Source organism: Cyanistes caeruleus, chromosome 27 (genome assembly GCF_971803275.1).
Source record: "Cyanistes caeruleus chromosome 27, bCyaCae1.hap1.1, whole genome shotgun sequence".
NCBI lineage: Eukaryota > Metazoa > Chordata > Aves > Passeriformes > Paridae > Cyanistes > Cyanistes caeruleus.
The window spans coordinates 435,044-460,564 of NC_141727.1; the positions used below are offsets into that span (position 1 = coordinate 435,044).

Below are 25,521 nucleotides of genomic sequence, written 5' to 3' on the forward strand. Positions count from 1 at the left end.
GGCAGGGGAAGGAAAAAACCAGCAGAGAGGGAGATCTGTGAGGGAGGAGCGCTGCTGAGCTTCCTGCAGCTTGAGGTACAAACAAAAACCCCAACTTTTATAAGGTTTGTGGTGCCCAGGGTGTTCTGTTTTGATGAGCAGCCAGGAAAAATAAGGAGAGGCTGTCCCAGGCCTGCCTAAGGAAGATGTGTTGCTTCTTGGGGAAAGCTTGGCCAGCGCTAGGTGCAGTGTCTGGGTAAAAGCACGAGGCCAGAGTTATGATGTGCAGAGACTGCAGAGGTGCCCTTTGTCACCTCAGGGGCTCTCTGGGGCAGGGATTTGTCTGTTTGGGTCTTGCTGTGTTTCCTTCAGCCCCTCATAAACCAGCCTCTCTCCTGCGATGATGTTAGCAGTGCTGAGCTCTCAACATGAATGCTAAACTCAATTAATTTGTTAAGTGCTTTGCTCTTTGGATGAAAACTGAATTTTAAGTATTGCTCTGTTGAATTCCATCTTCTTAGTCCTGCAGCTGAGGGTATCCAGATGAATTTCAGGCTGATGGATTCCCAGCATGTTTCTCTGTTCCGTTCTGTGTGGATTAGTTTTACAGCCTCTTAATTCCAGCACTCCATGTGCTCCTTATGCAGAATAACTGCAAAGCTGTGCAGACTGAGAGGGGATTCCTTGGGTAAATGCTGGCCTTAATTAAAGTGCCAGAGTTTCCTTTGGCTTATGAAGGATTTTGAAAGTCAGAGAGGATAAGCGTGGGAGAGAAAGAAGCCAAGGGAATGTGGTGTGAGGTGCTGGCCTTGGGTCCTCCCTGTGTTTGGTCCCAACAAGTTACTCCCTGGGCCAGAAGTGCTCGTCACACTTAGGGGAACATCCCAGTGCTTGTTCAGGTGATGAAAAGCTTTGAATAAACATCCTGTGTTTGCTATTAACATAGAATTAGTTCTTTCCAGCATTACTTTACAAATAGAAATGATCCTGCTGGTTTTGTTGAGGGCCTGGGATTGCTTCGAGACTCACAGACAGGGAGCTGTACATGGATCACCCATGGCAGCACCTCCTGTCAGCTCCTGGTGCTTCACCTGGTTCTGGTGATCTTATTATGGGGTGTCTGAGACCGATGCCTATTCCAATGGCAATGAAGAGAAACAGAATCATGGAATCAGGGAATGGTTTGGGTTGGGAGGGACCTCAAAGCCACCCAGTGCCACCCCTGCCATGGCAGGGACACCTCCCACTGTCCCAGGCTGCTCCAGCCCCAATGTCCAGCCTGGCCTTGGGCACTGCCAGGGATCCAGGGGCAGCCCCAGCTGCTCTGGGCACCCTGTGCCAGGGCCTGCCCACCCTGCCAGGGAACAATTCCTGCCCAGTACCCACTTAACTCTGCCCTCCTGCAGCTGCAGCCATCAGGATGATGCTCAGCAGAGCATTGCCACAGTTGTCAAAAAAAAAAAAAAAATCTATTCAGACTCTTTCCTTGTTGTGGGGACCTTCCTGCCCCAGTGGCTGGAAGAAACATCCAGGAAAGTCTGCCCAGAGAGTGAGCTGTTCAAAGGGAGCCCCGGTGGGGAATGCAGAACGATCCACGGTCTTGAAAGGGTTCTAAAAGAGTGGGAATGTCTGTCAGCCTGCGGTGACAACTCCCACACCCCCATCCCTGTAGGTACTGGCTCTGTCCCACAAAAACCACACAATGCATGCACAGCTCCCACTGGGATCTGCTCACAGCCTCAGGATGTTGGGATTGCCATGGAAAAGGAGGGGGAATCACTGCAGCTCCCTTGAGCTGAGCTGCTCCCTGGGCAGTTTCCCTTCCCTTCCCTGACTCAAGAACTCTGTGGATGCAGAAAAACGAGATCAGCCCTGCCCCGAGGGCAGCAAGAAACCATCTCCTGACATCTTCCATATCCTTTCCCATCCCCAGCAGCAATTTATAACCACAGCTCTAATTTGCTCACTGCTAAACCACTGCACTGATATCAGAAACTGTGTGTGAAATATCTCCTCCTTTGGGACTCTACTGCTTTGTGCCTTTGAAGAGATGCAAACAATGGGAATCAGGAGTAAGAGATGGAGATATCAGAATGACAATGCAGTTATTAAAGACCTGAATCCTGCCAGGGGCCTGTTCTCTGGATAGAAATTAAGATGATCACAGGAACACTGAATTAAATGGAACAGTCATGAATGAAACCTCACAAAAGGTAGACATTTATTCCTGCATCCCCACAGAGAAGGGAAGAATTCTGAGTGTATAATCAGCCATCCTTATATCTGTATTGTTTCCTTCATGCCATTCCCCTCCATCAGCTGAGTCTGCCCAGGGAAAACAGGATAAATATTGTCTTTGGGACAGCAAATGCTGCCAGAGCAGTGCTGAGGTCTGGAACAGGACCCCCGGGTGACCCAGAGACACGAGGTGTGAAGGGGGCAAAGGGAGGCAGCATTTCTGGGCACAGTGAGGCTGCTCAGACACAGGCTCAGTTGTTTGCAGCAGTGAGAAAACCATCTGGAAACCTCTCCCAGGAAAGTGTCTCTCCCATTCTCACTGGAAAGATGTGTGCCAGCTCCAGCAGCTCGGGATCCATGCTCAGTGTTACTCATTTGACACCTCCTTTTTCCTAACAAGCTGTAGGGCTTTGTGGTTCCCTGTATCCATAGGACCTGGATCAGCAGCTTCCTCCTGGATGGACACACTTGCACTGGATTTACTGATTTGTGTGTGCTGTGAAAATGTCAAAATGAGCAGAAAGTATTTATTATTTATTATTAAGTGCCAAAAAATTGACTTGGCTTTGGGAGAAATGAAGGCAGTGCCTGAGCAGAACAGTTCAGTAGGTGATGATGGAAGAGGAGAGAACAGATTTTAGTAATTCAAACATGGACTTCAGGGAATGGCTGGAGCTGGGCCAGGGAATTTGGGATGGAGATCAGGAAAGGTTCTTCCCCCAGAGGTGCTGGCACTGCCCAGGCTCCCCAGGGAATGGCCCTGGCCCTGAGGCTGCCAGAGCTCCAGGAGAGTTCCAGGACAGCACTCCAGGGATGAACAGGGTGGGATTGTTGGGGGGTCTGGGCAGGGCCAGGGATTGGACTGGAAGAGCCTTGAGGTCCTTCTCAGGTCAGGATATTCTGTGATTCCACGAGTGGGGGAGATGTAGCAATTTGTGGAAATTGTTTACATTCATAATTACACTGTAAAGGGACAAGAAAATCTCTGTTTTTCATGTCTCTGTGTTCAAGAGCAGAACATGAGTAGGAAACGAACTTCTTTGGTAATTTTGCTTTCCAGGGGCCCATTAGAAACACAGCCAGATGCTCCTCTGCACTCACTTCAATGGATCACAAATCCAGGGAATTCATTTCCCATCTTCTGTGTAGGGAGACGGATTTAAGGAGCAGGTCAATAGGAGCAGGTGAGAATGGGACACAAAGGACATTTTCCATTGTGTGTAACTGGGATAAAAGAGCTCTGGGAACTGCTCAGGCACTGAAGCCACTGTCAGGTGAGTCTGTTCAAAGGAGTGGAACAGTGGCTGGATTCTCCCTGGAATTGCTGCCTTTCTCCAGCAGGACCATTTGCTCCCTTTGAAAGGAAGGGTTGGGACGGCTGCTCTGGATGTTGGGGCCTGCAGAGTGTTCCCAGTAAATGAGGAGCTGGGAGCCACAGGTGCCGTGGAGAGGAGCCTGCCTGCAGCAGGGATGCGCGGGGAGGCTGCGGAGGCAGCACAGCCGCTCCTGGCCGCTGATTTAGCAGCACCTGGGGGCCTGGCAGAGGTTCCTGTGACAGAGGATGAGCTTCAGGAGCACAGAAATGGGAGGAAATGTTCAGGGAAACTTTTGAAATGTCAGATGTGGTGAGGCTGATTTCTAAATCAAATTACAACCAGCTCTGATCTTTAACTTTGTAACTGTGGCCCTGTTTTTTCCTTTTTACCTTTGTCGAGTCAAACAGTTCTTTTGACAGCATCATCTCCACACTAACTTTGTTACCTGGTGTTTGCCTTTGTTATCTGATATTTGAAGTGAACATACCATTATATTATTTGGGAATAGTTCTCAGGAGTTCAGACTATTTAAAGCTACAAAGCTTCCACGAGAACTGAATTTTTCAGCTCAAGTCTAAGTCAGTCACCACGTTCTTATTGCAAATATCCTCTCTTGCAATGTTGTGTGGAGTGAGAATTTAAATCCCTTAAACTCATGGCATTTAAACTCATCCTAAATTGGGCTTGGTATATTGGCAGGATGGGGGATGTGCAGTTCTGAACATAAGGCTGTCATCTTAATTATTGTTTTCAAGTACAAAAAAAAAAAAAAATAAAAGCAAAGATTGCAGTTGTTTTCTTTGATGCAATGGAACAAAAGCAACAAATGCTTGATTCTAATTTCTATCACTGGAAATTAATTCTGCAGGTCAGAAGATGACTAAATAGTGGAGTTGAAAAGATTCTTTTCTAGTTAAAAATCTTTGAATTATAAACAGTAATTCACTGATGAGAAAAGCACAGAGGAGGAGGTTAAAGGATAAGGGGAAAAAACAGATCCTGAAAACCTTTTCACTGATAAGATCATGAACATGTTTTAATCCCAGTCTTTTACTTCCTACTCTTTTTTCTAGATGCTTTCTTCTGCTTCATACTATCCTTTTTTGGACTTCCTTTAGCTAGAGAAAATGAAAGATGGACAGAAAAGAAAAATTTTTTGTATGTAAAAACATACAAAATGTAAATTCTGTATTTCATGGAAATGGTAGGAGGAGAAAAAGGCCATCCAAACTTCCTCTTTATAAACCAGAGCTGATTGTCAAAGACCCTTCCAGCTGCTTTCTGGCAGCCAGAATTGCCCCACAGATCCCACAGCGGGAGGATAAAAAGGGCTGTGAAAGCTCTGCCTCTGTCCCTGTGTGGGTCTGGGAGCAGCAGCTCTCCCTGCCCTGGGCTGTGGATCCCAGCTGGGGCTGCTCACCTGGGATGAGCAGGATGATGCTGGGCACAGCCCGGGGGGTGCCGGTGGCTCCCCGGCTCCAAGGAACACAGGCTCCCGTCCATCCCACTTCACTGAGCAGCAATTGCTGGGGAAAATGGCCCAGAATTGGCCTTTCCCTTCTGCAGTTCTGAGCAGAACACACGGACCTGCCTCTGCCACAAGGAATTTCTGCTGGAATTCTGCTTCCCTTTCCCGGCTCGGAATAAACGAAGGACACGGATTGCCCAGACAGGGCGTGGAGTCTCCCTCACTGGGGATATTCCAGGAGTATCTGGACACAATCCTGGACCATGTGCTCTGGGATGGCCCTGCTGGATCAGAGGAACCACGGTGCTCCCTTCAAACTGACCCATCCTGGGATTGACACCCCATAAAACTTCCCCATTGTTTAAAGGGCAAATGCTTCCTCTCCTCTCCCAGGGAAGGACGTTTTGGGGGTAGGAACCTCCCCCTTGCCACAGGAATGCAATCCTGACATTCCCTCCTATTAGATACTGGATATTGGGCAGGAATTGTTCCCTGGCAGGGTGGGCAGGCCCTGGCACAGGGTGCCCAGAGCAGCTGGGGCTGCCCCTGGATCCCTGGCAGTGCCCAAGGCCAGGCTGGACATTGGGGCTGGAGCAGCCTGGGACAGTGGGAGGTGTCCCTGCCATGGCTGGGGTGGCACTGGGTGGGATTTAACCCCTCCCCATCCCCCAACTCTGTGTTCCTGTGATTTTTGTTTGATTTTCACCAGGAGTTTACTCCTCTTCACTTTGCTGGTCATATTTTATTGCTTCTAGGATGGATAATTCCCTGCACATTCTCCTGGCACCTGGGGAACAGACCCATCCTAATTGCTGTGCTCCACCAGCTGATGAGGGCACAGAGAATCATAGAATCACTGAGGCTGGAAAAGACCTTTAAGGTCATCAGATCCAACCATGAACCAGCACCACCAGCATGGTCACCACCGACCCCTGTCTCCGGGTGCCACATCCACTGCCCTGGACAACCTGTTCCAGGGGCTTTGCAACCCTCCCCATAACAATTTTTCCTTATTATATAATCTAGGCCTCCACTGGTGCAATTTGAGGCCACTAAATATAAAAGGCCATATAATAAAATAAATACAGCAGAAGCATAAGTCAAGGAAGTCTTCCTGTGCTCCAGGCCCTGGGAATGCTCTCCCATCCCATGTGCAGATATATTTTGTGCTGGAACCTGGCTGGGATCCAGGGATAGGAGCAAGGTTATCCCTCCTGGCGTGGACAGGAGTTCCATGGCTCAGTGCCACCTTCTGAACAGGTGCCTGCTCCTGCCTTGCCAGCCACAGCAGCAGGAGCCACTGGCACCCTCCAAGTGTCACATGCAGAGGGAAGAAGGGATAATTTCCAGTCCCATCCATTCCCTCTGTTCCCTGAGTTCTGGCCCAGTGCTGCTCCACTCCCAGCTCTTCATCAGGAAATTTAGCAGAACATGTAATGGTGTAACAAATGGAATGTTTACATGTTTAATTGAAAGCGCTTTTCCCTAGAGGCTAATTACAGTGTGAGCCATTAAATCTCAATTAAGATTTGTTTGAATATCCAAACAATTATGAATCTCCTTCCTAGAAAAAGGAGAAACTCAGCATTCCTGGCTGGGCCAGACAGGTACCTGGATTTCAGCTTCTGCAGAACCTGAGCCCTTTTCCCACTGGTGACCTATCCAGCAAACCAAACTCCCCCAGCCTGGCTGACCCCTGAAACCTCTGAGGAACTCAATTTACTCCCTGGTAGATCTTACACCTTCCTAAATCCTGGGGTAAGGGCACCAGTGGGAACTACAGACTATTGTTTGCTGGAATCAGCTGATGCTTCCAAGTCTCAACCTTTAAGGAAACCATTTCTGACACTCCAGAGGATTTTGATGCTCTCAGGGCTCACAGCCTTGTGGCACTCTTCATGTGGTTGTGCACTGGAGAGGGAAATTTGTCCCTGAGCCCATGGCACTGCAGCTTGGGGGTGTTTTATTTGTGGAGTTAAACAGTGACCTGACATAAAAGTGCGCTGAAAAAGAGGAATTGAGCTTTAAGGTCCCATCCAAACCAAAGCATTCTCTGCCCAAATGCCACCATTTCCCTTCCCAAGTGTGGAAGGTAGGAAAAGGCAGGGGGGCAGATTGCCCACCCTGAGCTGGGAATGTTTCCCTGGAGGTTGGGAGGGAATACCTGAGAGGATTCACCCATCAGACAGTTCCCAGGGATCCAGGAGCCACACCAAGGTGAGACACACCAAACATCCTGCAGGCCTGGCTGTCACCCCCACAGGAAAGGGAAACTTCTGGAGCTTTCTAGAAAGGACAGCTAAAGACTAGCGAGTTTTGGAAGCTTTATTTCAACTGCAACCTTCCCTTCTATTTGTGCTCAGTACTGACAACTGTAATTCTCCTTTCTTTTCCTTCTGTGAAGGGATAATTTGATGGTTGAGTAGAGAAAGCTACAAGTGACATGTGAGGAGTTAAACAGCTGAGGTGAGGCTGTTGTAAGGAATTCTGCAGCAGCTGATGTTGCTGGGCTTCAGTGCAGCTTCAGGGAAAGCTCCATAGCAGGAATTGTGCTTGGATCTAACGAGAGAGTGATTGTGGTTAATTAAACACCAGCTGATTGCAATCCCTGCATATTTACTGGAGGCAGTGGCAGCTGCTGAGCTGCAGCCTGGAATCACCAACTGGACCCAGGACCAGTCTCACAATTCTAATGATTTGATTTAATTTTATTGTATTTAGATTTAAGGTAATGAGAATGTGGTGCTTTCCTTCTGGCATTGTACAGTTCCTGGGATCACAGGACCATGGAATATCTGGACTTGGGATGGACCAACAAGAATCATCCAGTCCCATTTGTGGCCCTGCCCAGATTCCCCAACAATCCCACCCTGGGCATCCCTGTCCAAACACTCCTGGAGCTCTGGCAGCCTCGGGGCTGGGACCATTCTCAGCAACACTGAAATGCTGGGAATTAGGAAAGCACAGACCAACAGAATCATCTCCAGGCCCATTGCCATTCCTGTAAAATTAAAATTCAGCTGTGACATTATTGGAGAGCTGGGAAGCCGTGGCTGTTTCTGTGGGTTGGCCACAACTCTGTCCCTGTTCCTTGCTGTTCCAGCTGGAAGGTTTTCCTCAGACCCCAGCAAGGAGGAGTTGTGAGGGGATGCTGAGAGCTGATGGAATAAAGCAGCGGGAAGAATCCTGAGCAGTTCCCAGGGAGGAGAGGGAATGGGGTGCTTGGATGCTTTATTCCTTGTGTAGAGGGGTTCTCCAGGGGTTTTAGTCCCTTCACCAGGGATTTTTAGTGCCTTTGTCCTTGTTATGCTGCAGGGGTTTCCTCGCCTCTCCTTGTCCTTTCCATCCCTGTAATACCCTCCCAGGATCTCTCCACTGCTGGGTATCCCTGCATCCCCTCGGGGCTGTCCTGAGATCCAGCCCTGCCCTCCCCTGAAACAGCCCCCATTCTCTGGAGACTGGAGGAGCAGCTTCCAGAGAGTGATGAGTGAGGGGGAGCTGGGAATTGTGGCTGTGGGCTAAAGCTGAGGCTCTTTCTCTCAGGACCTGGGACAAAGATGCTTTGAGAAAGGTGACAGGTTATTTTCTTTTAAAAAAATCTTTCCTAGAAGTTTTCCCTGTTTATCATGCAGAGCCACTCAGCAGCTGCAGCCTCAGGATTTTCTCAGTCTCAGCTCTAGGGCAGATCCACCTTCCCTCCAAAGGTTACATGTGAAATATCCCCTATTGAATGAAGCCTTTGGATTCTCTCGATGCTTTTCTGCCTCATTAAACCCAGACCATCGATTAAGCAACAGTGGCAGATAGGAAAAGGCAAAATGACTTGGAAGTAATTGACCTCTCTGGAATCTGGGAGGAAGGAGCCACAGTCCTGCCTGGCAGGGAGATATCCCCGTGTCTGTCAGGGCATCTGTGAGCCAGGGAACACCCAGACTCCCAGGGCCTTTTCATTGCAGAAAATATTCTAGAACAGCTTCTTGTCTGACGAAAAAGGTTGCTAAGTTACAGAGGGGAAATTTTGGAACAACAAAGTCTCTTTCTGAGGGAATATTTTCATAGTTTCTCCAGGCAGAGCTGATTTTCCCAGGATAACTATGGGAAGCATCCTGTGCATAGGTGGGATCTGGGCTCTCTGGTCCCCACTTCTCAGCTCTGCTGGCTCTCATGAGGGAGGGGCTCGGAGAAAACATTCCCTTGGAAGAGTTGAATTCTTCCTAAAAGGTCATGGAATGAGATGGAGAGGTAGGGACAGATTAGGGCCAGGGAAGCTGGAAAATGGCCTGGACGTGTCATGAGAAGGAGGACAGGGGAAAATATGAAATCTCAGATGTCTCAGGAAGAAAAGGAAAATTGAAAAGAAAAATAATTATGGGAATTCAGTGGTTCCTACATCTCCTCAAACAACCTGGGAATCCCAGCCCCACATGTGGCTGTGCAGAGACTCAGCCCTGAGACTGATTTTAGAGATTTTGGATCATGGAATGGAGTTGTTTGAAAGGACCTTAAAGCCCACCCATTCCCACCCCTGCCATGGCAGGGACACCTCCCACTGTCCCAGGCTGCTCCAGCCCCAATGTCCAGCCTGGCCTTGGGCACTGCCAGGGATCCAGGGGCAGCCCCAGCTGCTCTGGGCACCCTGTGCCAGGACCTCGCTGCCCTCGGAGATTTGAGAGTTGAGGGGCCACTGGTTGGACTCTGGGCACTGGAATCCATCAGGGAATGTGTTCCTGTGGGAATGGCCCCTCTTGGACTCCTGACCCCTGGGAGATCCAGATCCAGACCCCCTCCCAAACCCCCAGCTGGGTGGACACCACTGGGATGGGTGAAAAGGGAGTTCTGATCCTGCTGGGAGCAGCTGCTGCTGCCAGAACAGAGAATGAGCAATCCAAAAGCTGAGAGCACAAAAAGTGATGGATTTTCTGGATCAGAGAGGGAAGGCAGGTGGGAAGAGGCTGAAGAAACAGAGCAGTGATGTGGAGAGAAGTGGAAGGAGTGCCTGAGCTGTGGGCATTGACAGCACAAATAAAAATGCTGGGGAGAGAAGGAGCTGCTTCAGACAGAGGTGAAATCAATCCCTGCAGGAGGTGAGGAAGGATGCTTGGAACCACTTCCATGCACTGGCTTTTGGATGGGGCTGGGTTTGGGCTGAGCAGATGCCCTGGAGGAAAAGTGGCTGCATTCCACAAAAGAAACCCAAACAAAAAACCATCCCCCCAAAACCAAAAACAATAAATAAATAAAAAAAAAAAGAAAAAACTCAACAAAAAAAATCCCTAAATACCCAAAAGAACCTCAAAACAAAAAAAAATCCAAAAACCCCCCAAACCCCACAAAAACAAATAACAACAAAAATCCCCAAAACAACAAACAAATGAAAGAAACCCACAAAAAATAAAAAATAAAACCCAAAAAAGTCCCAAAAAACCACTTTTGTTTTCCAATGTGAAAATCAAACATTTCACAAAAGTCTTTTAACACTGGAAATTCTGCCACAAAAAGTTGCAGCTAGTTTTCCTGGTAACTGAAGGCAAGATATTTGCGCTGGTTTTTTATTATTTTCTGAATTATTTTCTATGACTTTCCTGGTGGGACACTTGTGGTTGGGTTTGATGACTGATTGATGAGATTGATGAGAGAGAGGCAGTTTTCTCTTGTTTGGACTTGGCTGTTTATTCTTCTCTTATCTACATTACACGGATACAGGCTACAGAGAGCTACGTGCACTAAGATAGAAAGGTGCAAAATGGCAAACAAAGAACTTCTTCAAGGTTTTTTAGATGTTCATTCACCCAATTAACAAATGCCAAGTAAATTATTTTCTTTAGTGACCCAATGACCCAACACCTGCTCACTGCACTGCGGCCTTCTTTATCCAATCACTTACTACTACCCAAAAACCTCCAGAAGAAGATGAAGAAGGAAGGAGACAACACCCTAAATCTTCCATCTTGTCTTCTGTTCTCTAAACTAGTTTAAACTCCAAACTTTAACTTTCTCACCCAGTGATTTAAAAAAAAAAAACTTTCTAATTTACACACACTCCTAGTTTTCCCATTTAACTTTAACAGTTGTTTTCATGGTGTTATATGAAATTCAGTGTTTTCTTGGATGTCAGAGGCAGGAATAAGAGATAAGGGCACAGTCTGTGCCTCTGACTCCAACATGTGACAATGATGACCAGCTCTGAGTCTCAGTGAGCAGGAGGAGCAGGGACACCTCTGCACAGGGATGGCCTTCGTTGTGATGATCAACTGGGAGAGGAGGAGAACAGGATATTGCTGGAATTAAAGCTTCAGCCATCCCAGAGATCCAGCTCAGCTGTTCCCTGTCCAACTGAGGCTCAGGTGTGAGGAGCATTAAGGGTTCCTGTGCACATGGACAGGGGAACTCCTAAATCAGAGCAGGATAAAATAAAGCAAATCCAAATGAAACCCTCTGTGGGTTTATTGGGGACAGCTGGAGACCTCAAAGGGATCCATCCACACAACACCAGTTTTCCTGCATGGACAAAGCCAGTTGAGAGCTCCACCCTGGCCCAGCAGGACTGGGCACATCTGGAAATGACAGGATGGGAAACACCTGCAGTGGCAGGAGGATGGGAACACCTGGAAGTGAGTGGGGACACCTGGAAATGCCTGGGAACACCTGGCAGTGACAGCAGTTAAGGAAATTACTAGGTTATACTTTAACCCAACCTCAAGTCACAGGCCAGAGTCTTCCAACACCTCAGGATGGAGATTTGTGACACCAGGAGAAGCTGTGGCAGAGGAACAACACCCCTGGGCAGGGATTAGTGCCCTGGATTGCTGGTTACAGCTACAGAAGTGCCAGATCAGCCAGAAATAGTCCAGCCTTAGGCACTGCTTCCCTGACTCCCAGCCCCTGGATCCTGGAGTTCATGGGAATCAATCTGGTTTGTGTGGAAAATTCAGTTTCCAGCACTTCCTTGCATAAATCCTTCCTGGGTCTTCTTAGATGCAATTCCTGGTGTATATCAAGACCTAACAAATCAAAAGAGATTTTTATGGAATTGTAGAATCCCAAAATAGTTTGGGTGGGAAGGGACCTTAGAGACCATCCTGTCCCACCCCCTGCCATGGCCAGGGACACTTTCCACTAGCCCAGGTTACTCCAAGCTGCATCCAACCTGGCCTTGGACACTGCCAGGGATGTGGCAGCAAGAGCTTCTCTGGGCTTTTTGTGTTCTTCAAAGGAGAAATTCCCTTTTCCTGCCCCTGCTCCCCTGGACAATCTGCAATTGCAGTAGGATTCACTTTGGACACCAGTGAGACCTTTCCATGCTCTGGTCCCTGGGATGATCCTGACGAGTTTTCTCCTCATTAGCACAGCAAATTGCTTTGCCCTGGTGCCTTTTGCAGACACAGCAGCTGCTCCGGGTGCAGCTTGGGGCTGTCAGGAGCTGGGAACTCACTTTGCTCTGGAGACACCCAGAGCCTCTGGAAACTGCTCCTGGGCCTTGTTTCCATCTATTTTTGCACAAGTTAAGACAGTCTATTGTTTGCATAGTAGAGCAATTATGTTAATAATACTGCAGAGCTGGATTTTATTTTCCTATTGATTTTAGTGACTTGGATCCAGCAGGAATTTCAGTGTCTGGATGACTAAAAAAGGCAAAATGTTTATAGGAGAGCATAAACCTTATTTCATGCACTCCATTTTACAAGTAGCTCAAAATGGGTTTTTAATAAGCATTTAAAATGATGGATGCCCATCAATAGAAGTTGTCATGTCTCATCTGAGGAAAAGTGATTTTAAATGGCTATTGTAATTAACTATTAATTTGTTTATTAGTCAATTATTTACAGAGGTCTCTTATGGGGCAATTTGGTGTGTGAGAGCCTGCCCAGTGCTCCTGAGGGGGTTGGAGAGGCTGGTGCTGTACTGGGGCAAGAGCTGCTGGAGAAGGACTCTGCATTCAGCTCATGCTTTTCCTTCCATGGAATCACAGAGGTTGGAAAAGACCTCCAAGGATATCAGAGGTCAACCTTTGACCAAATCCCTCCATTTCCACTAAACCATAGCATGAAGTTTTTTGAACACCTCCAGGGACGGGGACTCCACCCTGTCCTGGGCAGTTCCAAGGCCTGAGCTCCCTTTCCATGGGGAAATTCCTCCACCCTGACCCTCCCCTGGCCCAGCCTGAGGCCGTTCCCTCTCCTCCTGTCCCTGTTCCCTGGCAGCAGAGCCCGACCCCCCCGGCTGTCCCCTCCTGCCAGGGACTTGTGCAGAGCCACAAGGGCCCCCTGAGCCTCCTCTGCTCCAGGCTGAGCCCCTTTCCCAGCTCCCTCAGCCCCTCCTGGGGCTCCAGCCCCTTCCCAGCTCCATTCCCTGCCCTGGACACGCTCCAGCCCCTCCAGGTCCTTCTTCAGCCCTCTCAACCCTGACCCCAGGATGTGAGGTGGGGCCTCATCTTCTCTTTGGCAAAGGCTTTGGTTGGGGTGAAATCCATGGACTGTGGGCCTGGCCTGGCTGTGTTGCTATGGGGCTTCCTTATTCCAGAGATACCTAAAAACGATGATACTTCCCAAACCTGCATCAGCTTCTTCCTCTGGTAGGCCCAGAGCAGGTTCATATTCCTGGATTTAATTCAGACCGTCAGGTGCCTGCTGCCATCAATTTAAAACCAGGTCTGCAAGGGATCTCCAGAGGTCCTTTAATCCCATTTGGTTTCCTCCCAGTTCAGATTTATGGCAGCAGTTAAGGATATTAATTGGTATTTAGTCTTTTAAAAGATCTTAAAATTGAGACTGAGTGGTTGATTGCATTCTCAGGCAGTGGGTGGTTTTAGCAGCAGCTCCCTCCTGATCTGCTGAGGACAAATCCCTGAGGAATCCAAACGGGAGGAGCTGGAGCAGGGACTGACTTTCCAGCCCTGTCTCCACCAGAAGGGGGAAGGATTTCCTTCATTGCCATCTCTCAGTGTTTTATAGTCACAAAAGAAGCACAATAAACATGAGGGAGATGCTGGGGAGGATGGAAAGCTCCTTGGGCAGGGAGTTTTGGCTGCTTCCAATGCCCTCACTCTCAGGACTCTTCGTTGTGCTTCGAGCATTTGCTCTGATGGGCTGGACTGATTTTTTAAAATGTTCCCACTGGTACAACAGAAACTCATCATGAGTTCTTATTGAATTGAATATTCAATGATATTCAAAGGAATATCTTTGGGAGCCTAAGGGTTGGGTCATTCCCTAAGCTCAGAGCTTGGCTGGGATGGAGAATTGCATCCCATGGTGAATCAGGGAGAAGGCAGGGGCTGAGCTGCACATCCCCGGGCTCAGGAGCAGGTTCTCACTGCAGCAGGATGACACCAGCAGCTCTCCCTGCTCTGCAATTCCACATCCCACGCTGCCAGCAGGGGCGGCCAGGGAAGGCACCCAGGGAACAGCGGAGCTCTTGAACCTGGAGTGCGTTGGCTGAGGTGTTCTCGCCATCATCCCACCTCCCTGCCTTGCCAGGAATCCTTGGAATTGCAATTTCGGAGTTCTGCTGAGGCTCTCTGAGCGAATTGCACCCTCTAGGGTTGAAGAGGAGCTGCAGGACGGGATCTGTGCAGCTGCTGCAGGGACAGAGGGAAAGCAGATGGAAGGAACCTGCCTGGAAATGGAACAGCTGGAGTTTAGGGCAGTTCTTTGAAGTTTCAAGGCAAAGGAGCTGCAGGTGCTGGGGCAAACTGGGGGTCAGTGCCGTGGGTAACTGGGCACACCCTGGTCCCTGCAATAACTGAACTGGGGAGTGTTGGTGTGCAGTGCTCCCTGTCCTACCCCTGCAGCCTCTCCTTGCGGATTTCCACCCCTCAGCATTCCCTGTCCTGCCCCTGCAGCTTCCCTGGAGTGTTCTAGCCCTCAGCATTCCCTTGGAAGCACCACCCCAGAACATCTGATGCAAACCTGGGCCTCTTCTGCTGCCAGCAGAGTCCCTTCTAGCCCTGAGCCCTCATTCCCTTTCCCCACGCTGCGAGGAGCAGGGAATGGGGCCGCAGGTGCTGGGTGAGAGCTCAGTGCTGGGTTTGAGAGAGGCTTTGGGGTTAATCAGAGAATTCCCCACTGGAGCAGCTCCTGTCTCGCTGGCAGGAGGCTCCGAGCCCCAGGCAGGGTTAATGGGAACTGATCTAAATGGAGCTGGCAGGGACCAGCTCCCACTGGGACATCCCAGCCGTGCCCAGCGGCAGCCAGAGGGGAATGGGAGCCAGTGCCACCAATGCACCACGGTGACAGCGCTGAACTGCCTAGGAGAGGGGTCAGACACAGAGAGACAGGTCATGGAATCCTGGAATATCATGGAAAGGACCCACAGAGATCATCCCAACTCCTGGCCCTGCCCAGACCCCCCCAGCAACCCCACCCTGTCCATCCCTGGAGCGCTGTCCAAGCTCTCCTGGAGCTCTGGCAGCCTCGGGGCCGGGACCATTCCCTGGGGAGCCTGGGCAGTGCCAGCACCTCTGGGGGAAGAACCTTTCCCTGATACCCAAACCCCCTGGAACAGCTCCAGCCACTCCCCCAGATAACTCCAGCCATGGGAATTCCCAGGTGAATCTCTGCAGAGGGCACTTGACCAGACAGTCCCAAGAATGGTCCTCAAACCTGGAAAGCAGCTGGGAAAAAGGAGTAGAGCCAGATAAAAGGCCAGGTTTATGCTTGGCTGCACCAGGAGAGTCATTCCTCCAAATCCATGAGGTCTCACTCCTGAAGTTCCTTATTAAAATGCCACAAAAAAGCAAGGAAGGGGCTGTTGCTTGCAGAGCAAGACAGCTTTAAAGCATCCCCATGGATATTCCCAGCTTGGAGATGTTCCTTCAGTGGATGGATGGATGGATGGATGGATGGATGGATAAAGAGAGGAATGGAAAACACACTCAGATACCTTTGTTCTGTTCGATTGCTAAACACACAAGCAATGATCCATTAATGAACTCCACACTCAGTTCCTGGGAACACTGAGGAGCAATTCAGGACTTGATTCTTTCCTTCCAGCCTGGGCTAAATTGTTCCCTGGACTGAAAGAAGACCCTCCCAGCTGAGTTTGTGAGCTCCAGGTTTAATGCCAGCACAAACCTCTCTCTCCTGTTGCACAGAATTTGCAGAGTTGATTAACATCCAGCACTAATCACAGGAGGCTGCAGGGAACTGGCTGGAACTGGAAGTTTTCTCCCCTGGAAGCAGTCACAAAACAAGCAGATGTGGGACCTTGTGACAGGCTTTGTGGGAACAGTGGGATTGAGTCAGAGGTTGGACTTGATAATCCTGGAGGTCTTTTCCAACCTAAATGATGCTGTGATTCCACAGAGCCAGGAGCTGGATGGCAGTACCCAACTGCCACAACCCCCGTGCTGCTCAGCAGCAGCAGCAGGAGAGGCACTACCAGGCCTGCATTTTAAGGATATTTATCTTTTTCCCCACTTTCCACTGTGCTCTCTCCTCTGTACCACCTGTGCGGCCAATTGGCCACTTCCAGGTGCAGGTGGCCACAGGAGGGAGGCTGAGGCTGACTGAATTCCTGCAGCTGCAGGAATCAGTGCTGGAGCAGGGGGTGGAGCCCTTGGACGTGCTGCAGGTGTGGGAAGAGCTCTGTGCTCATACCCTGTGCCAGAGCAGAGGCTGAGCTCCCCCAGCTCAGCACACTGGGGGAGAAAGCTCCAATCCCAGCTCTCTCTGGCTGATAACAGAACCAGAGGATCAGGCAGGAGTGGAAACCGGGCCTGGCAGTTTTCCAGCAGAATATTCCACACTGTAAATCTGATCTTTTCACACAATGCAGAGAGGCTGTTCTGTCATAAACTTGGTTTGGGAGGAGAAATGGAAAATATCAGTTTTGTGAGCTTGGAGTTCAAAGTCAGCATTGTCCAGAGTGAACATGGAGATGCAAATGAACCCTTTATGATCATTGGGAGCTGTCTCTCAGAAATCATGGAATCAGGGAATGGTTTGGCTTGGAGGGACCTTAAAAGCCCCTCCAGTCCCGCCCCTGCCATGGCAGGGACAGCTTCCACTGTCCCAGGCTGCTCCAAGCCCTGTCCAGCCTGGCCTGGGACACTGCCAGGGATCCAGGGGATCCAGGAGCCATGCAGAGGTTCCTGTACCCAAATCTTCAGCACTGTCAGCTGTGCCTGTGCCCATGCACTGTTCTGTTACCTGTGTTACACTAAAGCTGGGTAAATGTTCTCCCTCCTCAGCTGCTTTCTGACATGAAATGGAGATGTGATTAATTTTCTAAGTGTCTGTTTGCCATAGAATTTTAAAATACGTGAACATTTTTCATGTGAACACTGCACAAACCCCAATTATCCCTGGCTCAGTGCCTGGGTTTGTGTCACTTGTCTGCCCAATGCCCCACACTCCTGCCCTGCTGGCTCCTGCCCATCAATAACTGGGGCCAAGGACAATGCCAGGAACACAGCAGGGAAATTGCCTGAGCAGAAGTGTGGCCTGTGGGTGCTGATTCATCCACTCTCTGTTTCCTTCTGTAGATGTGAAACCCCCTCAGGATCCAAGGAGCAAGAACAGCTTTGCTTTCAATACATTGAATTTTTCTGGTGAAGAAACAAAACAAAAACCCAAACCAACACCCCACCTCCTGCCCAAGGTGTAAAGGGCAGCAGTGAGGTGCAGGTGAGGTGAGTCAGGGCTGACTCATCCTAGGCTTACTCACCCCAAAACTCAGCTGCATTTTTAGTGCTGCACATAGAAATAGAGATGCTAAGCAGACCTTTGAATATGTCACTGTATCTCCTGTGCAGAGACTTCCATTAACTCTGTCACATCCTGCATCAGTGAACAATAACTCTGATGGATCTGGAGATTGGCGCTCCTGAGCTGCTACCCAAATAAGCAATTACTCACTTAATTACAATTCAAGTCAGGAAATTCAAAGTAAAACTTAAAAGTGTGTGTGTGAGTGAAGGTTGGAAGTTCTGTTCAAAATTGATTTTTGAATCACAGAAAGGATTCTGTGATATCCTTTATAAAGAATAAAATAGGATAAAATAGGATATCCTTTAAACAGGATAAAATAGGAGTAAAGTCACAGGTGGGGGCTGCTCCCAGGGAAGAAGGGACAGGATGAGAGGAGATGGCCTCAAGCTGTGCCAGGAGAGGCTCAGGTTGGATTTAGGGAAAGTTTCTCCACAGAAAGAGTTGTGAGGCACTGAAAGAGGCTGCCCAGGGCCTCTGACTGAGAATTCCATTATTTTAGCTTTCATTTCTGGCTGTGAGCTGGATCAGCCCCCAAAACACAGTGTTGCAATGGCACTGAGGAAAGTGTTGATTTGGAAACAGCAACCTGAAAATCCCTGTCTGTTTTGAGCAAAACACAAACCTACTTTTGAAGCAATGTCAGCTTTTGACAGATTGAAATTTCAAAATGTTGATTTAGAAGCTTCAGTTTGGAGTCCCCTTAAAGGAATGCCTGTTTTGACAAGATCTGTGTTTTGCCATGTAAACTTGTCAGCAGATTCCCATGGGATCTCCTGTTTTCTCCCCCGAAGTGTTCCCAGCTGTGCAGCTCTCCATGGACAGCATCACTCACAGCACAAGCTCACAAAAGGAATTGGAAAGGCTCTGGCTACCTGGTTGTCCTGTCCAGAGCCAGGATTTGGGATGCAGCCATGGAAATTCTGGATTTGATGGGTTTGCAAGCCATTCAAAGAGCAGAAAATCAAAGGGAGAATGGGACTGGGAGGTAAAAGCAGCAGCTGGAAGTTCCATGTTCTGGCCTTGGATGGGTCTCTGTGGGAGCTGATATTGGGGCAGGGGGGTGGCTTCTGCCTCAGCTCCCAGCGCTGTGCCCAGTCCAGACTATTTTTGTTCTCCTCCATCTGCCTGGGAAAGTGGAAGGTTCCCTGCCTGTGGTGGGGGTTGGAACTGGATGATTTTCAGGTTCCTTCCAACCCAAAGCGTTCCAGGATTCTGGGATCACATGATTCACTGACCTGGTGAAGTTTTCTGGATCCAGATCCTCCCTCATGGGGCATTTACAGTCTGAGCACTAAAGTTCCAGACGGCTCAGGGAGTGAAGTGGGGCTCAGTTTAGGGCTAAAACTGCTTTGGAATTGGAGTTTCTCACAGGATTTCCAGATTAAATCAGTCACAAAATCATGGTTTGGGTGGGAAGGGACCTTAAAGCCCACCCAGAGCCACCCCTGCCATGGCAGGGACACCTCCCACTGTCCCAGGCTGCTCCAGCCCCAATGTCCAGCCTGGCCTTGGGCACTGCCAGGGATCCAGGGGCAGCCCCAGCTGCTCTGGGCACCCTGTGCCAGGGCCTGCCCACCCTGCCAGGGAACAATTCCTGCCCAAGATCCCATCCAGCCCTGCCCTCCTTGAGTTTAGGGTCATTCCCCCTTGTTCTGTCCCTCCAGACCTCTGTCCAAATTCCCTCTCCAGCACCCTTGTAGACCCACAAATTCACCCACTCACTTTCAAAACTTTTTTCACCCTTATATTTTACTTCCAATCTTTATTTTCTTTCACAAGCTTCTTGCTTTTCTCCCTCCAAATCCACAATAAACCCTGGACATTTTCCTTTTCCGCTCAGTTTCCATCCCAGCCCCTCAGCCGAAGATAATTTTCTGTTTCCACAATGTGAAGGTACTTTCTCATGACCTTTTCCTCACCTGTGTTTAATGAGAGACACAGAAATGTTGCTCTCAGGTGAGACAGCACCACCTGGTATTTTTCTCAGCAATAAACTCAAGCTGATGTGTTTTACCCAAATCTCCCACTAGATGGTAGGAGGGGATTGGAAAGGGAATTCACTCCAAAACGGAAGGAAAATTCAGTCTAAACCCCCATCCATCCACCCCACCCACCCCCCAGCCTCTGAAATATTGGAATAATAGCCAAGGATAGTAGAAATAAGAGGTGGTGCTGGCCAGGGAAGGTCAGGGCAGGGATTGCTCCTGTGCCACGTTCACCAAAGGTGTCACAGTTGGATGCACTCTAGGAATTCCCAGCTCCAGAGGTTGTCTCAGTGTAAACAGGAGGTTTTCCCTCAGTTTCAACTCTCTTGGAAAATCAAACATCTGCTCTGTCAATTCTCCTACAAAGCCAGGCTGGGAGAGCTGGGAGTGTTCACCTGGAGAGGAGAAAATCCAGGTTGAGCCCAGAGCCCTTCCAGAGCCTAAAGGGGCTCCAGGAGAGGTCGAGAGGGACTGGGGACCAGCGTTGGAGGGACAGGACAAGGGGTTAATCCCACTGGGAATAGATCCAGAAAAGAAAAAAGAAAATATAAGTGATCTGAGACAAGAGGAAAAGCAAATTCTCCCTCTGGTTCATTGTGGAAAGGTGGGGGAGCATCAATCAGCCCCAGCTCCTTTCACTCGTTCCTTTTCCCCTCAAAAAAGGAAGAGAAGGTAGAAACAGATGAGGTGGGAGCAGGGACAGTTCAAAGGAAAGCAAATGAAGAAAGGAAAAGGAGTGGATTTAAAAATGAAGTGTTTGATTGTGAAATACTCAAAGAGCAGAGAGGAACCTGAAGCGAGAGGATTCAAGTTCTTCCCGCTGGACACATTCCCAGTGCTGGTGTCCAGGGCAGCGAGAACTCCTTGTGCCACATCCACAGCATGTCCTGTCACACCCAGGGTTACAGCCACAGCACATCCAGCACCACATCCACACAAATCCCCTGTCACACCCCGTGTCACATCCCCAGCACATCCCAGGGCCACTCTGCTACAAATCCTTTTGTGAAGTTGGGAATTTGTCCCATCCCCGTGGGGCCTCGGGGCCATCTGGTGACTGAGCTGCTGCAGGCCTGCAGCTCATCCTGGCTCCTGCTGGATCCTTCCCAGCCTGTGGAGCTGGAGCAGCCTTGGCTGGCCCCACCAGCAGGGATGTGCTGGTCCCTGCCCAGCTGGAGGAAGGCCAGGGATCATCTTCCCCATCCCTGCTCCTCCACGCAGCCCCAGGCAGTGCCAGCTGGGCTCCTGCAGGATGCCGGGAAGGTGCTGTGCTCTTCTCTCCCAGCACAGGGGTTTCAGTGGCACTGACAGAGCCTTTCACTCCCTCACACCCTCCTCATCCTCCCTGAAAGCCTCCTCTGGAGGAGAGAAAGCACCTGTTCATGGGAAATTCGGGAAATTGCCTTGGGAAGCTGGACTCTGTCATACAGGGAACAGCTGGAGCTGGGCTGGGGAGGGTTTGGGATGGAGATCAGGGCAAGGTTCTTCCCCCAGAGGTGCTGGCACTGCCCAGGCTCCCCAGGGAATGGTCCCGGCCCCGAGGCTGCCAGAGCTCCAGGAGAGCTTGGACAGAGCTCCAGGGATGCCCAGGCTGGGATTGTTGGGGGTGTCTGGGCAGGTCCAGGGGCTGGGATGATCTCTGTGGGTCCTTTCCAGCTCAGGATATTCTGTGATCCCAGACTGATGGGTGGTGTTACCAAAAAACCATAAAAATAAAACTCCTTCATACCAATGCAGCATTAAAAACCAGAAATCCTTCATTCAGCCTGGTGCACAAGGGGATATCTTCTCCAAAATATCCTGACTGTTCAGTTCAGAGAAAGCTTCTGGTTTATATTATATTTTACATACATTTCCATTGATTTTCCTGGAATAAACATCCATATGATAATCATTTCCCCGAAATCATTTCCATATTTTCCGTCTGCGCAGGTGCTCTGCAGTCCTAGGGTCTCTTTGTGGTCCCTGATGGTTGGTGACCCCAAAGTCACACCTGGCCCCCCGGTGAACTGGTTAAACTGGACACAGCTGGGCTGGGTTTTGATTTCCAGTTCTTTTCCTATGGAATGGGCATTGTGGGTTCCATGGGCCAGTGATCTGAAGAATGAGCATTGTAGGAACCCACTGAGGGCAAACAATTCCTCATCTCACAACCAGTGGGGCCATGAGCCCCCTCCCCTGCAGGCTCAGAGCCCTCCACAAGTATAGAATCCAGAACCTCTGGGAATTTTCTCCAGGAAAATGCCCACTCTGCTGGGCAGCTGACTGCTCTTAGCCTGAGCCCTCTATTCCCAGGTAAATAAAGTCAGTGATTGCTTTATCTCTCACAGAGAGGTCTCACTCCAGCAAAACCCGCTGCAAACCTTCCCTCATTGCTGCAGGGGAGGAGAGCTCTGCTCCCTGGGGCTGCTTCAACATCAAATCACCAAAGGTGCCTGGTGGAAAAAAAAAACAAAGAGAGAATTTGTTCAGTGCTTTGGAGCAGGCCAGAACTGCACAGTGACAATCCTCCTCTGGCTGGTGGCTTTTCTGTCTGCCTGGGGTTGCCTCCCTTTGATCCTTTGTGGGAGTTATTATGAAACAAGAATTTGGGAGATAGAGCTGGCGCTGCTTCCTTCGGAACCTGCTCAGGGAGGTCACAGAGCCAGGATTAGACACATTCCCTGCGGGAGCAGGCACAGCTTAAATAAAGGTTTTTCATGGCCCTTGACATTCCTGTAGCTTTGAGGCACTGATTTCATTCTCCCACAAAAGAAAAGGAAAGGAGAAAGAAGGGAATGAAAAATCCATCTCCACCAGAGACACTCAGTGCCTGTCTCTATGTGAAAATTAATTCCAATTAAGTTGATTTAAATATTAAATAAAATGCTACAGGACCATATTTCCAGGCTTGGATGATTGACATCCAAATCAAGACTATGTCTGGACAATTAATAACTTTTCTAATGAAATTTGGCTTTTGATCCCTAATTCTCTCTCTTCTCTCTCCTTTTTCTCAACAAAATTCCTGGAAAATTGTAACAATTTTTGTTATTTTTGTGCATTTTGTTGTCACATTTCCTCTCTGGCAGCAGGACTCACCTTGAGGCTGCTTGGACTCTGGACAGGTAAAACACCTCACAAGAATCCCCAAACTTGCAAGGCTCAGGTAAAGCTGTCGCAGTTTTAGTCCTTGATTCCTGGAGGGAAGGAATCAATGGACACATTTTTCAGATTTATTTTCTCCAGACAAAAGGTGTTATTTACACCCTTCTTTTATGAGGCTTCCCTGAGCTTAAAATTCATGGAAAAACTTTTGATCAGTCCTTCACAGTTACAAGTTACAATTTTAGTATTGTTATCAATCTTTTAACATGGAAAGGGTGCGTGCTTTGTTGGTTTTCCATTCCATATCTTTTAATTCCAGGATTCCGAGAGACTCTCCCTTTCCCCACATTTCCAAATGCCGGTGGAGACAACAGGAAATATAAACCCTCCAAAGGGCCAGGAATCAGACTGGAGCCTAAAATGTGTTTTTAAAAATCACCTGAGCCCTTGGGATTTTCCAGAGTTGTCCTGATTGTGGAGCAGGCCAGATTCTGTGTGTTTAGGCTTGGTTCTTAAACCCAACCACAACAACTCCCAGGCATCATTTAGTCCCTATATCCTGGTACTTATCTCATCTTCCTCTGAATTCTCTGAGTGTGTTTTTGCTCCTCAGGATCCATAATTGCCCTTTAGAGCCCAGGAACAGCTTTCCCAGCTCTCTCCTCCTGCAATTTGTGATGCCCAGCTGGGAAGGAGCTGAGCTCGGTGAGATCCCTCTGCTGCTCCTGTTGGGAGCTCAGCTGAGGCTGGGGAAGGGCAGGACAGGACAGGACAGGAGAGGACAGGACAGGACAGGACAGGACAGGACAGGACAGGACAGGGCAGGACAGGACAGGACAGGGCAGGACAGGACAGGACAGGACAGGACAGGACAGGACAGGACAGGACAGGAGAGAACGACAGGACAGGACAGGAGAGGACAGGACAGGACAGGACAGGACAGGACAGGACAGGAGAGGACAGGACAGGACAGGACAGGACAGGAGAGAATGACAGGAGAGGGCAGGACAGGACAGGACAGGACAGGACAGAACAGGACAGGAGAGGGCGGGACAGGACAGGAGAGGACAGGAGAGGACAGGACAGGACAGGACAGGACAGGACAGGACAGGACAGGACAGGACAGGACAGGACAGGACAGGGCAGGACAGGAGAGGACAGGACAGGACAGGACAGGACAGGACAGGAGAGAATGACAGGGCAGGACAGGGCCCATTGCAGGACAGCGCCTGCTGCCAGCCCTGCCAGGGCTGCAGGGTCAATTCCAGTGTCTGTCACTGTCACTGTCACTGTCACTGTCACTGCCACTGTCACTGCCACTGTCACTGTCACTGTCACCACTGTCACTCAAGCACGCACCAAGCGCTCCTTAGAGGGATAATTCTGTGGAGCAGGGAACAGGCAAATAAAGGTGGATCCCAGAGCAGGAGAGCCAACATTATCCATCATTCCTGACATGAACATACCTTATCTCCGGGGTGGGAGCCCTGCCAGCAGCTCTGGGACCTGGAAGAGCTCCTGAGGATTGATGGGAACTGGGGGAAAAAATCATACCTAAGCAGAGAGTGCGGTGAGAGCCTGGAAAATGGTCTGGGAATGAGAGGAGTGGGATCTCTGTGCAGGGGGCATTGATTGGAGACTGCAGGCCCTGAAGTGCCCCAGAGCCTGGAGCTCCTGGGAAGTTCTGAATCCACAGGCAAGGACTGGCACCCTGCTCTTCCAGGGGTGGATATGAGGCCTCGAGCCACCCCAGGCATTCAAACCTCCTGGAACAGCTGAGCCCCTTCCCCTGAGCACAGCCAGGGCACGGAGGGCTGGGATTTATCCCCACACTGGTGTCTGTCCATGCCAAGGTCAGCATTCCCTGCATAAGCCTGGAGAGTGAAGCCGAGGAGCCACGGGAGGCTCAGCCCCAAGCACAGCTGGGCTTGAGCCCTGCGGGTGGAGAATTGTCTGAGAATTGTCTGAAAATTATCTGGTGAGGGCTGGGAGGGTTTGTGTGAGTGGAAAAGAGGGAATTCTCTCTTCCCTGGGACCCGCAGGGGTTTGTGACAGTACCGAGGGAGGGTGGCACTGAATGCAAGAGGAGGTGACAGAGTGGGCGATTCAGCCACCACTGATTGTCTGGATTTGTTTGAAAGCTGAAGGAAACAGGCACGACTTTGTCCTTCTCCTGGGATCAGGACTGAAATGTGGGAAGCAAATCAGGCTTTGGAGCTGCCTGTCTGTTCCAGACACTGCAAGTAATGAGCTCAGAAGGGAACATTGCCAGTTCTGGACCACCTCACTGATGAGTGAAGGATCCCACTAGAACCAGCTCTGAGGACACTCCTTGAACCTGATTTTGTCATGAGTGAATTGACATTTTTCCCTAAGTAGATGAATAAACACATCAAATATATCACACATTTTAACAGTGATCACAGAATCAGAGAATCACAGACTGCTCTGGGTTGGGAGAGACCTTAAAGCTCCTCCAGTGCCAGCCCTGCCACGGGCAGGGACACCTTCCCCTGTCCCAGGGGAGTTGTTCAAACTTAGCTGGGCACCCGTAGGCCTGCAGTAAATTAAATGTAAGCAACAGTGAAGGAGGGTCATTTGTCACCATGAAAAATTGAACTGAAACATTTCAGTCCAGTAGGCCAAAGCTGCATTTCACAAATGAAGTCAAACAATTCTGCTCTGGGATGATGAATTTGCCTGGGCTGTAAACAGCAAAGCTTCCAGCTTGGAAGGGG

The 25,521-nt window shown here is 49.6% G+C and overlaps 2 protein-coding genes across 3 annotated transcripts in view; both read left to right on the forward strand.

Moving 5' to 3' along the window:
* ASIC2 (acid sensing ion channel subunit 2) overlaps nt 1–25,521 on the forward strand; it is a 370,847-nt gene that overhangs the window by 132,233 nt on the left and 213,093 nt on the right. The window lies entirely within an intron of this gene.
* Nucleotides 16,318–25,521, forward strand: part of LOC147649114 (uncharacterized) — a 28,359-nt gene continuing 19,155 nt past the window's right edge. Inside the window, exons 1-2 of the mRNA XM_086864459.1 lie at nt 16,318–16,572; nt 24,637–24,761. Of these exons, the coding sequence (XP_086720585.1) occupies nt 16,318–16,572; nt 24,637–24,761 (380 nt within the window). The remainder of the gene's footprint in view (nt 16,573–24,636; nt 24,762–25,521) is intronic.